Source organism: Micropterus dolomieu, linkage group LG17, assembly GCF_021292245.1.
Source record: "Micropterus dolomieu isolate WLL.071019.BEF.003 ecotype Adirondacks linkage group LG17, ASM2129224v1, whole genome shotgun sequence".
NCBI classification, from domain to species: Eukaryota; Metazoa; Chordata; class Actinopteri; order Centrarchiformes; family Centrarchidae; genus Micropterus; species Micropterus dolomieu.
This window is the reverse complement of record NC_060166.1, coordinates 18,804,514-18,815,338: the sequence shown is the minus strand read 5'-3', so window position 1 is coordinate 18,815,338 and position 10,825 is coordinate 18,804,514. Positions and strand designations below refer to the sequence as shown.

Here is a 10,825-nt window from a genome sequence, read left to right as displayed (position 1 = left end):
CTCATTAGCTGATCTAGCCTGCCTGTCAGTCTAAAACAGGCCCTTCAAATAAACCACGCCCGTATAGAATATAAATTGGAGGCTAGAGGTCAGCTGATGACAATAAAGATTATGTGATCCATTTTTAGTCTTTTATGCTTAAACACATTTTAATATTTTGATAATGTATTTGTGGATGCCACATTCATTTCCCTTTGAATTATCAGTTTAATTTCTGAACCCATTGTCTGGGCTCCATTTTGAACAGGTCTGATTAAACAATAGGGCCTGCCTTCATTATACAGTAGTGTGATTGCCATGAGTTATTGTGAATAAACACCAATCTTGCTGTACCAGTGAATTAAAATGGAAATAAAAAGTAGCATTTATTATGGTTTACAACGTATTTAGTTATAAACATGGGCAAATTATATTCTAAATATCAAAAAGCATTTTATTCTTGCATGTGATAAGCCAACAGAAGATCTGGTCCAGAAAGAGCATCCTATTTAAAACAAAATGGCACATCTAAACATCAATCTGCATAAAGTTACACATTTAACACATTTTCAAAATGGCCTGTAAACCTCAAAAATAAACTAATAGAATATGGAAACATGCAAAAGTAAAGTTCAACTGCATAAAGAGCAAATCAGAAACCGTCAGTTGCCAGAAAACAGACATTTACAGCATGTGAATTAGAATACACCCTGCACGTTGTGACTTGCCACACAAAGTTTGGAATAGCCTTTCCATTCATTTCAGAAATCACTTAAAACAGCAAGACTTTAAATATCTTTAGAAGTAAACAAAGATTTTGCAGTAAATCCTTTTTTTTGTCATTTGCTAAAATGCAATATTTGCATAAATGTGAAGATAACTGTAGAATAATTTTGAAAGCTTAGCTAATTGAACTGAGAACAGGAATCGTGTGCATTTTAACAAAAGTATTATAAATAAGCTATCTCAGAACAGCATTTTCTCCTGTGCAAATCTTCTTTAAAGGTGGCGCTCCTGATTCATCCAATTCCTCCTGTTAAATTAAAAGGAACACATGAAATAGATTACTTAAATGCTTACACAAGTAGAAACAATTATACTTTAAATTAATATCAACAGACCCCAGAGATATGAATAACAATCCTTTTTAATCAAGGAAAATCAGTTGGTCTTCCTTGAAGCCATTTTCAGAAAGCGTACCCGTGTATCTGGGGTGCTCCGTCTGACAGTTCCTGATGAAAGAAGGTCCTCCTTGATGAGAGTAGGAGGCTCGTCAGCCCCCTCCTGTCCTGAATGAACTGGCTCTGCATTCACATGAGTGGAATTACCTCATTAATGCTGCTTTGACAATGACGGAACACAGAGACACAATTAAGTGTTGTCATAGAGATATGTAAACCCATTTGTCATTATTTATAATAGTTACCATTGAATACAGACAGTTGAGGGTAAACACCTCAGGACACAGGTCGGTTTTTATTGTTCGGTCGAATGACAGAGCCATGGTTCCTTGTTGTTTAGTTTTAGGATACCATTATATTCACGAATACAGTATATATTGTGTGTACATGTTTTCAAACTACAGGAATAATGTGTAACATTGAGTGAAAATACGCTTCAGAGAGCCATCCACAAACCATCCACACTCTCCTGGCCCAGCATTGGTGGTTGCGAGTCTTCAGTTCGGAGGCTGGAGGTATGTGGAGGGCTGACCTGCTGCGAGCTTGAGGTGCTGCTGCTGTTATCCATTTTAGGTTGGTAAACGTCCGACAGAAAGCTCTGGTTGCTGTTTTCATCTGAGGCGGAGAGCACAGGTGTTGTACTGAGCATCAGGCCACAGCTTCATCTCTTGCAACTTTTTTTTGTTGGTTTTTATTACATCCACATACCATCAAGCATGCAAAGGCTCCAGTATTTTATTAAAAACAGCCACAAAACTCACCAGTGAAATCCAGCAAAGAGTTACTGTTTTCCAGGACATCTTTCAGTCCTCTAACCTCTCCACCTGTGGATTTGGTGCGATATATCTGATAACAAAGAGGGGATTGACAAATTAGACTACTTATTAGCTGGATTCATTACAGTAAATCCTTAGTGAATTTTTTGACATGTCAGATGCCCCCCACCTGCTTTGTTTCTGTTACTGGCACCCACTTGAATATGCGTAAGGACGTGTCTCCAACTGTCACCCATTTCTTCTCCCTGGTGATGAAATTAGTTTTACTAATTGTGGTAAGGGGGTTTGTGTAAGTCTAGTCAACAGCACTAACGTTACACCATCGGCTTTAATAGCGTTAATCTGCAACAAGACAGACAACATACATGCTCGTGTCTTATCTGTCCACAGCAGAGATGGCAGCAAATAAAATATCCTATTACGCTCACTGATAGCCATCGTTTACGCGTGTAGAAATCATGAGAATCGGCGTTGATTTATTTCAGTGTAATGTGACAACAGGGCAGTCGTGTAAATTGCAGCGCGCTGCATGTGAGGCTGTAGCCATATTGACAGCTCTCGGCGGAAAAAACTCAGCTAGCCCCGCCTCACCCGTCAATCCGGGGCATTGATTGGACGGCAGCTCCGTCAATCATCTAACTTTTCCGACTGAAGTTTGTTGAGCGACGCAGCAGATATCAGGCTACAGTCTACTAATACATTTCCCTCCATATTGTCCCCCACACAGCCTACATACCATTTGCGCACTTTCTCGATGGCTGCCAGGACCTTTTTAATGTCATCTTTAGCCCGACTTCGGGTCTCAGCGCGGCCTGATCGTCCAGACATCTTGATGCTGTTATGATTCATCTACAGATGCATCTGAAAACTTCAAGACCAAGCCCCAGTCATCCGTTACAGTGGTAATCTCGCGAGATTTCATCGTCTCAGTCCCCCCCCCCCTTCCTTTTTTGCCTCATCCTTCTCAGTATGCTCATAATGTAAGTACTGTAATGATAGGCTTTTTTCATTATATATTTATTTATCTGATGGACGTCTGTATTTACAGTGATTGAGACTAGCACTTTAAGTACTTGTACTTTACTTGAGTATTTCCATTTTATGCTACTTTATACTTCTACAGTCTATACTTCTACCCCACATTTTACTAGACTACATTTATATGATATGAGTTCTAGTTACTCCCCAGATTAAGATTGTACATAAATTTATAGTGCACTACTAAAGATAAAACCTGCGGTTCCCAACCTGCTAAGTAAAAGTACTCATTCTGGCCTTTGTGACAGACATGTGATCATATATCACATTATGAGATTGTTAATACTGATGCATCAATACATTTAACTGCTACTAAGCATTTAACTGTTGTAGGTGCTCAAGTTGGAGCTTTAACTACTTTATATACTGTTTGGTAGTTTAGTAGTATTTTTAGTTTGGTATAGGTACTTTCAAGATCTGAGTATACGCCTACTTCTTCCATCGTCTATTTATTTGTTTGATTGTGATTTATACTTTGTGCACGTCCAGCTGGTCCTCCTGTTTCCTTTGCTAAACAATCTATTTTTGTTTAGTTTTGTTAATGTGAATAACTGGATTTGCCCTTGCTACTGTGTTTATTTTAGACAAAAGCTTAGAAGAATGTAGACTAGTTTTGACTTGCGGTTCCCATGTTTGACCAGCAGATGATAGCCTTGAGCTGTGCACAGCAAATTGGCCTCTCATGTGGGTAAGACAGAGCAAGGGTCGATTCTATTATACTTTGGTAATTATGGGAATGATCACTGACTGGAAATTATCATTCCTTAGCCTATAGCCTCCCGGGAATACGAAAGCAGGGTCAGCTCTCTTTAACCTACTACCCACTAAAAACTCCCAAAACTGATTGGAGATGAAGCCCCCCCTAGGGAAAACCCTTGTGAAAAATACTGTGTAGTGACATAAAGGGAACAAAGAAGAAGCATGATAAGCTCTCTCACTTAGCAATCAATACTTGTTGACACACTGTACAGTTTCGCTGATCAGACAGTGCTGACACACTCTACTGACAATGTTTAGTGCCAGTCTATTGTCATTTGCACAAGTGGTGTTGTCACTGATCAGGACACCACAAGGGATATAATTTCTTCATTTCCTGCAGAGCTTATGGCATGAATTAGCCTACTGTACTGTCTGAATTCTGGGCTTATTGGCAAAAAGTGATGTTGCGCATAAGACATTACAGTTTATTCAAACTTCCTTTTGTCTTTATCTGCCACATATATCAGCCTTGGCTCGGGTGTCATCATTCATCATGTTCCTCAAATAGAATTAAAATATATTAAATTAAATAGATTTAAACCTTCTCTACATCATATTACTATGAGATTGTCAGAGCAAAAGGGCAGTGATTGGGATTTTTACCATTAAATGTCGCTGCCTATGATAAATCATTGTCTTCTTCAATTCTGCAATATATATTATATACAGCAGTGGTTCCCAACCTTTTTTGTCCAACGTACCTCACAGCCCTATCCGGTGGTTGTAAATATCCCTTTATCATGAGATGGCTTTATGGTATTATTCAATTGTATTTTTAGTTTTTTTAATTTTTTTAATTTTTTAAATTTTTGTTTTTTCCAACTAGTCTTTCTGCAGTCATAATCAATTTACAGTTGATTTAAGTTGGTCAAAAGCGGAAGCATGTCTTGTGCAGAACCCCATTGTTGGTAAGTTATTGTGACAATAGCTACAAAGATCAGCATGACACATATTTGTAATCTTACTTGTGTGTTGACAAATATGTGGCTATATACAGTATTATCATATCACAATAAAAAAAAATTCAAATTAGCTGAGCTTCACCATTCATCCAACACCCAGAAGTACCCCTTGGGGTACAAGTACCTCTGGTAGGGAATCACTGATATACAAAAACATTCTTAAAGTAGTTTTGTAGCATCATGCGCAACATGTGAGACTGAATACTGTGGTACTGTGGCGATAATATTGTCAAGACCTATATTTCATATCTGTTTGATAAAGACTGCTGTTGTAGTTTAGTTATTTATACAAGGCTATAAAATTAAAATCACAACACATAACTGATGTTGTGGGCGTACCCTGTTGGAGCTGCAGCCATTGTCTGACAACACAGGAAGGAGTCAGTGATAGTTGCCAGAGAAAATATCCAGCCAGGCTTATCAGCATGCAGCTGAAGGGTACCCCCCATACCAACAGCAGAAGCTTGTACATGTTTCTCTGAGGACACTGTGAGTAAGAACAGAGGTCAAAACTGAGTGTTATTAAGACAGATAGCCTATTAATATATTGTACACATCACTTCTGGTTTCTTTTAATGTCGTCTTGTCCTCATTAAGAAAAAGTATATTTCCTGCAATATTTTAGAGAAAATACACCATGCATCATGTTGCTCATTTTAAATAATATTATGCATATGAGTTGATTAGTAGCGTAACAAGTAATTATGAAACTAGAAGTAGGCCTGTGATTTATATTGTTGAACATGTAGGCTAATCATTGGACCGAGTTGTAAACAGCTTCCGTTAAAGGTTTTACAGCTTACAGAGTTTAATCTATTTAAGCAAACAGCTGTATTTTCAGGCAGTATAGCTATTAAATGATAGGGGCTTTATTTTGAAAAGTGAAAGCGGAAGTGCCGTCTATAACCGTGTCTCAATTTACTCTGGTGCCGTTCAGACGTCTCCTGTCATTGACGGGTGGTGGATAGAAAGGCCAAATGATCCCTTGAACGGGGCGACGAGTCTAGTCCAGCACAGCATGGACCGCTGCCCGCCATAGTTAGTGCAGCTTTTTTTTTTTTTTTTTTTTTACAGACTAGCCTTTTTTATCGGCTGAAAGTTTTTTTTTTCTTATTTTCTTTCGCTGCTGTGAAAAACAGACGACAATGGATCGAGTGAAGAGCTCCATGCAGCAAGTACCCAACGCTATCCCCAAAGTGATCCGACGGACTGGAGGGGCCAACAGTCTGGAGCTGGAGAAGGAAAACTTTGAGAGAGGGCAGGTATGGAGCAGTGGGTACATAAATACAACATTATTTTCCTGAAAGAGTGGGATGAATGAAAGTGCTGAGGTGGGAGGATAATGCCAGGATTTGTTTGCTGTCAGCTTACTACTTTAAACTATGCATTGTGAGATTTTGTCTGAAGTGAGCTCAGGGTCCTTAAAAAATAACACACAGGAACCACATTTTAGCATTTTTATTTTCGATATATTTAAGTAATTCCTCCAGTTTTGATACTTGAGTTACACAGCCTGTCCTTGATGCAGCTTGTGGTTTATTCCAGTGCTACTTTCCCTGATGTCTGTCGGTGAGCAGCAGAGATATGCCAATGAATCCACTGTACAACAAAAGAGCTGTTGCAATGTAGGTCAATGGCCTTTTGAATTCAGATAACAGTGCTGTTTAGCCTATCTGTAGGTTGGACCAGGCAAGAGGGAGGCAAGTTGAAGCTCTGTGTGGAGATATGTCATTCTGTAGGCCTTCAGGATCACTGATGATAATGACTGGATGTTTTTTGTGTGTGTGTTATGGCTTCTGATATTAAATGCTGTGTAGCCTCAAGAGCAACATCTGACTTTGTTTGAAGCTGCTCTCCCAGTGAGCCTATGTATGTAGGCTGCTGCTATGCTGTCGAGCCTGCTGCTTCCTGCCTGGTGGTCTCCCCTCCCCTCTCCCCAAACCATGCACAGAGGAGGGGAAGGGGGGAGAAAGTAGGTCAGATGAATCAAGGCAGCCAAACTGCCATGGTAGTGCTGCCTGCAACATGCTTCTCTCACTTACAGCGGCTGCTAAACTGGACAGTACAGTCAACACAGGCTAAATGTGCACACAGCAGGTATTTGGCAATTCCGCGTCTGGATGGTCGCGTACAATTTGACACACACACAGGCCTCTCCCATATAAGACAGTAGCAACATGGATTAAAAGGCTGGGAAAGAGACATGCGTGGCTTTATGTGTCCCAAGCCAAGCCTGGTCACTAGGTCAGTGGCAGGCTCCTGGGTTCACATCCTCTGGAAGTGTGTCAATGCAAAAGAGTCTTCAGCATCACAACATGAAGTATGCTCATAGGTTCTTCCCATGCCTTGTCATTGCATGTGCAGATGTGTCTGAATGGAGTAGGGGTTTTGCCCTTTGACAGCTTTATGCATTAAAGCTCTCAATTATCTGACACCATTTAAATGAGCAGTGAAAATATTCATGCAAGATGAAACAAGCACAAGTTTGATTTGTTGTTAGTTATCTGTGCCCCAGCATGTCCAGCCCTGCAGCATGACACATTCAGTTGTTTTGTTCTTGATACTAATGGTATTTTCCTACTTCCTAGTTTAGACTGTTTTCACTAGTTAGGATTTGTTAGTTAGTAGTCTTGATGTTTGTGTTTCCTCCCCCCCACCCCCTTTTGGTTGATTCTTGACTGGGGATCCAGAGCTGTGGCAGACGGTGCAGGAATCAATGAATCTGCTGTCTACTTTACAGGGGATCAGCGAGGGATAATCTTATCTGATCTGTTGTGCTAAAGCTGCCTAAATCTGCTGGGTGTCTGGCTTTCACCTCCTGTCTGTCTGCATAGCTGTCTGTCTGCCTGTCTGTCTTTTTTGTGTTGCAGCCATCTCTTTTTAGCCAGCTTAATGTTTAAAAATAATAAGCTATAATGTTATTATATATTATTGTGACAGATAGAAAGATAGATAGAAGAAAGCAAATAAAAGAAGCCCACTCGCAAAAGTTATTGGACAAGTATCCTATCATACCATTCTACAATATCAGGGTACAATGAATTCCTCAGACAGTTATTTTCTATTTAAGAACCCAATGAAGCCTAACAGAAGACTGAGGTGTGTGTGTGTGTCAGTAGTATGAAGGGTGAAAGGTAGATCATATAGTATGCAACCTGCTTTCAATATTCTACAGTCACATGTGAATATAAACAGTGTGCACTGCAGACAGCAGGGTCACCTACCTTCACTTTAATGCCATAGTTGTATAAAACAGTGATTCTGAGAATCTCTCTCTCTCTCTCTCTCTCTCTCTCTCTCTCGTTGGGTAAACAACCAGGGTGTGTTCAAAATCCTCTCTGTCATAGTGTCCACACTGGGTTATAAAAAGAGTGAAACAGGGCGGCCAGATAGCACACAGTGCTTGCTTTTAATGACATGTTTTGCCTCATAATAGCAGCTGACTCTTTAATTTAGAGTTTAGGGGGAGATTTAATCTTTTGTGTTTTTGTCTCGGAACATTATTACATGTTTTATTGTGTTAGCAATAGCAGTAGGAAAAACCAACAAGTAAACAAGTTAGTACTGAACATTTACATGTTTTTATTATCTTTATTTTAAGGCTCCAAAATGCCAGAGATACCAACTCTCTCGTAGATTGCAGCACAGTCTCCCAGCTGTCAGAGGCCAGAAGAGGTTTTTCATTTGAAAGCTGGTGTAGGTAGTAATCTCTGGGCCGATATGAACCATAATTAGTGCTTGTGGAAAACTTCTGGGGCACCAGTTCCTCAGCCGGGACATGCAGCGTGAGCTCGAGTGACACCACACAAAATAATCAAGGCCTTAAAATTAGACAGCCTTCTCCTTCTCCTTTACATGTCCACACAGAGGTCACTCCTGTTTTTGAGTGCTGTGTGTTTTGGCTGTTAGTATGAATGTGTGCAGCAGTGTTTCCCAATTTTTCTGTTTATGTGAACTGTCAATATTATTGCTGGTTTGGTCAAGTTGGTATTTGTTCTGCTACTACTTGAAGTAGCAGAAGCTGGGCGTTTCAACCATTTATTTTAGTTAACTATTTAAATTCTTTATCCATTACTGTTAGCTGACTTTTTCGACTGTTTATCTTTTATTTTTAGCTGACCATTTTGACTGTTTATTCATTATTGTTAACTAACTATTTCAACTATTAATCCTCAACTAACCGCTACTGTTAGCTGACTATTTCGACTGTTTATCCATTTTTTTATTTAACACTTATTTAATCAGGAAGTCCCTTGAGATTGAAATCTCTTTTCCGAGTGAGACCTGGCCAAGATGGCACACCAGTTACAATTTAAATAGAAATACAGCATAGTCAAAACAAACAAACAAGCATCACACATAAAGGAAAGGAACAGGTCACATGTGGCAGTTACATTTTTGAGGTACATGGCATTTTAACATGGCCTTAAATTCATTTAATGGGACTAGATCATTTAGATGTAGCAAGTTTTGGAAGTTATTCCAAGATCAGGGAGCGAAGTAAGAGAAGGCTTTTTTCCCCAGCTCAGTAAAAACCCTTAGAACCTGGTAAGAGAGCCACCTGGTGGAACGGAGATGAAAACTGCTGGAATTCTGCCTAAGGAGAATACATAAATATGCCAGCAGTTTACCCAACATGGCCTTATATAGAAAACTACGCAAATGAAGTTGTCTACGTAGACTTAGTGACAGCCAGCCTGCCAGTTTAAAAAAGTTTGCAATGATGAGTACGGGAATCAGAGTTAGTTAAAAAGCGCAGCGCACTATGGTACACAGAATCTAAAAGGTGGAGAGTACTAGAGGCAGCATGCATGTAGACAACGTCAGCATAGTCCAAAAGGCTTAAAAAGGTAGCCTGCATTCTGGCTGTCGTGTTAAAACAAGCCTTATTTCTAAAGTCAAACCCCAGCCTTAGTTTCAGCTGTTTTACAAGCTTTTCTGTGAGATCCCAAGTCCCCAGAACTGCCACTCTGAAATCGTTTAGTATAATGCCAAATGTGTGGTCCTGCATCTTGACTGAATGGTCTGGTGTGTGGGTTCTTAAGATTAAAATATTAAAAATAGGTTGATTCTGCCGTTATGTCTGTGGAATCCCACATTTTTAATATTGGTTAAGATTTTTAAATCCTCCTGTGTGCACCAGACATTAATTAGCTGACTGTTTCAGCTGTTTATCCATTACCATTAGCTATTTTGACTGTTAATCCATTATTGTTAGCTAACTATTTTTACTGTTTATTAATTACTTTTAGCTGTTTCAAGTGCTGTGTTTGCCCGCTAACTAGTTTTGACGCGCTCTCAGTTGGGTGTTTTAAAAAACAGGTGTTACAATGGGCTTGATATCCAGATCCACAATCTTCTCACAAACCTCCTGGCAACTGCAGTAAGTACCCCCTGGTTGTGAAACACTAGTGTACTGTAGGTGTGGACATGCACTACTGGACGCCACTCATCCCCCTGGCCTACACCCTCGTTTAGTGCTGTTTGGTGCCCTGGAAGCTGTGGAATTCAGGGGAGGAGCGGCGCCATGGCCCTCGGGCACAAGCAGGGCTCAGCAGGACGGACTTAGACAAGAATTTTTTTAATCACCCTGTCTCTCTGCCTCTTTCTCCTGTCTTTTGTCTCTCTTTTTGCCTTGTTGTTCTATCCTTCATCGCTCATTGTCTTGAGTCTTGCTTTGCTTCTTTTACATCCTGCAATTCAAAATGCAGGGAAGTTATGGAGGGAAATCCACATACATGCAGTACACACACACAGACAAGCAAGAAAGCAAGACCATTAAAAGCCATGAGGCAGCAGAAACAGCAGGCAGTGGTTTATGGCCTCATTGCACTGACTGTCTGTAGAATAATAGAGCTGGACATGAGTGACAGGTCAGTAAGTGGAACAAAGTGCACCGATGAGTTCCTGGTGGCACTAACAATGACTTTGATTTACAGATTATTTTGGAGTTTGCTTCTGTGTTTTATGGCACAGTAAAGCGGAATGGGAGAGTGACAGAGATGAGGTGTTCCTTTTTGTTTTACATGCAGCAGAGGTCAAAAGTCAGCCTGAAACCTACATCACTGTTGTAAGCGTGTGGTATGCAAATTAGCCTGCAGCACCTTGAGTGGCTCTCATTTTAAATAAT

General features: G+C 40.1%; 2 protein-coding genes across 4 annotated transcripts in view; one reads left to right on the top strand and one right to left on the bottom strand.

Moving 5' to 3' along the window:
* Positions 1 to 340: 340 nt before the first annotated feature.
* On the bottom strand, positions 341 to 2,832 carry bcl7bb (BAF chromatin remodeling complex subunit BCL7B b). The gene is made up of 6 exons (XM_046073354.1): positions 2,673 to 2,832; positions 2,106 to 2,181; positions 1,922 to 2,006; positions 1,617 to 1,775; positions 1,180 to 1,283; positions 341 to 1,012 (listed from the first exon to the last, which is right to left on the bottom strand). Exons 1-6 carry the CDS (start codon positions 2,783 to 2,785, stop codon positions 941 to 943), a joined length of 609 nt encoding a protein of 202 aa, XP_045929310.1. The 5' UTR covers positions 2,786 to 2,832; the 3' UTR covers positions 341 to 940.
* Positions 1,429 to 10,825, top strand: part of hip1 (huntingtin interacting protein 1) — a 52,036-nt gene continuing 42,639 nt past the window's right edge. Inside the window, exons 1-3 of one of the 3 annotated variants that reach the window (XM_046073349.1) lie at positions 1,429 to 1,447; positions 1,565 to 1,675; positions 5,835 to 5,957. In XM_046073349.1, coding sequence (XP_045929305.1) covers positions 5,841 to 5,957 — 117 coding nt within the window. In that variant the 5' untranslated portion in view covers positions 1,429 to 1,447; positions 1,565 to 1,675; positions 5,835 to 5,840. The other 2 variants (XM_046073350.1, XM_046073351.1) reach the window with 2 other exon arrangements.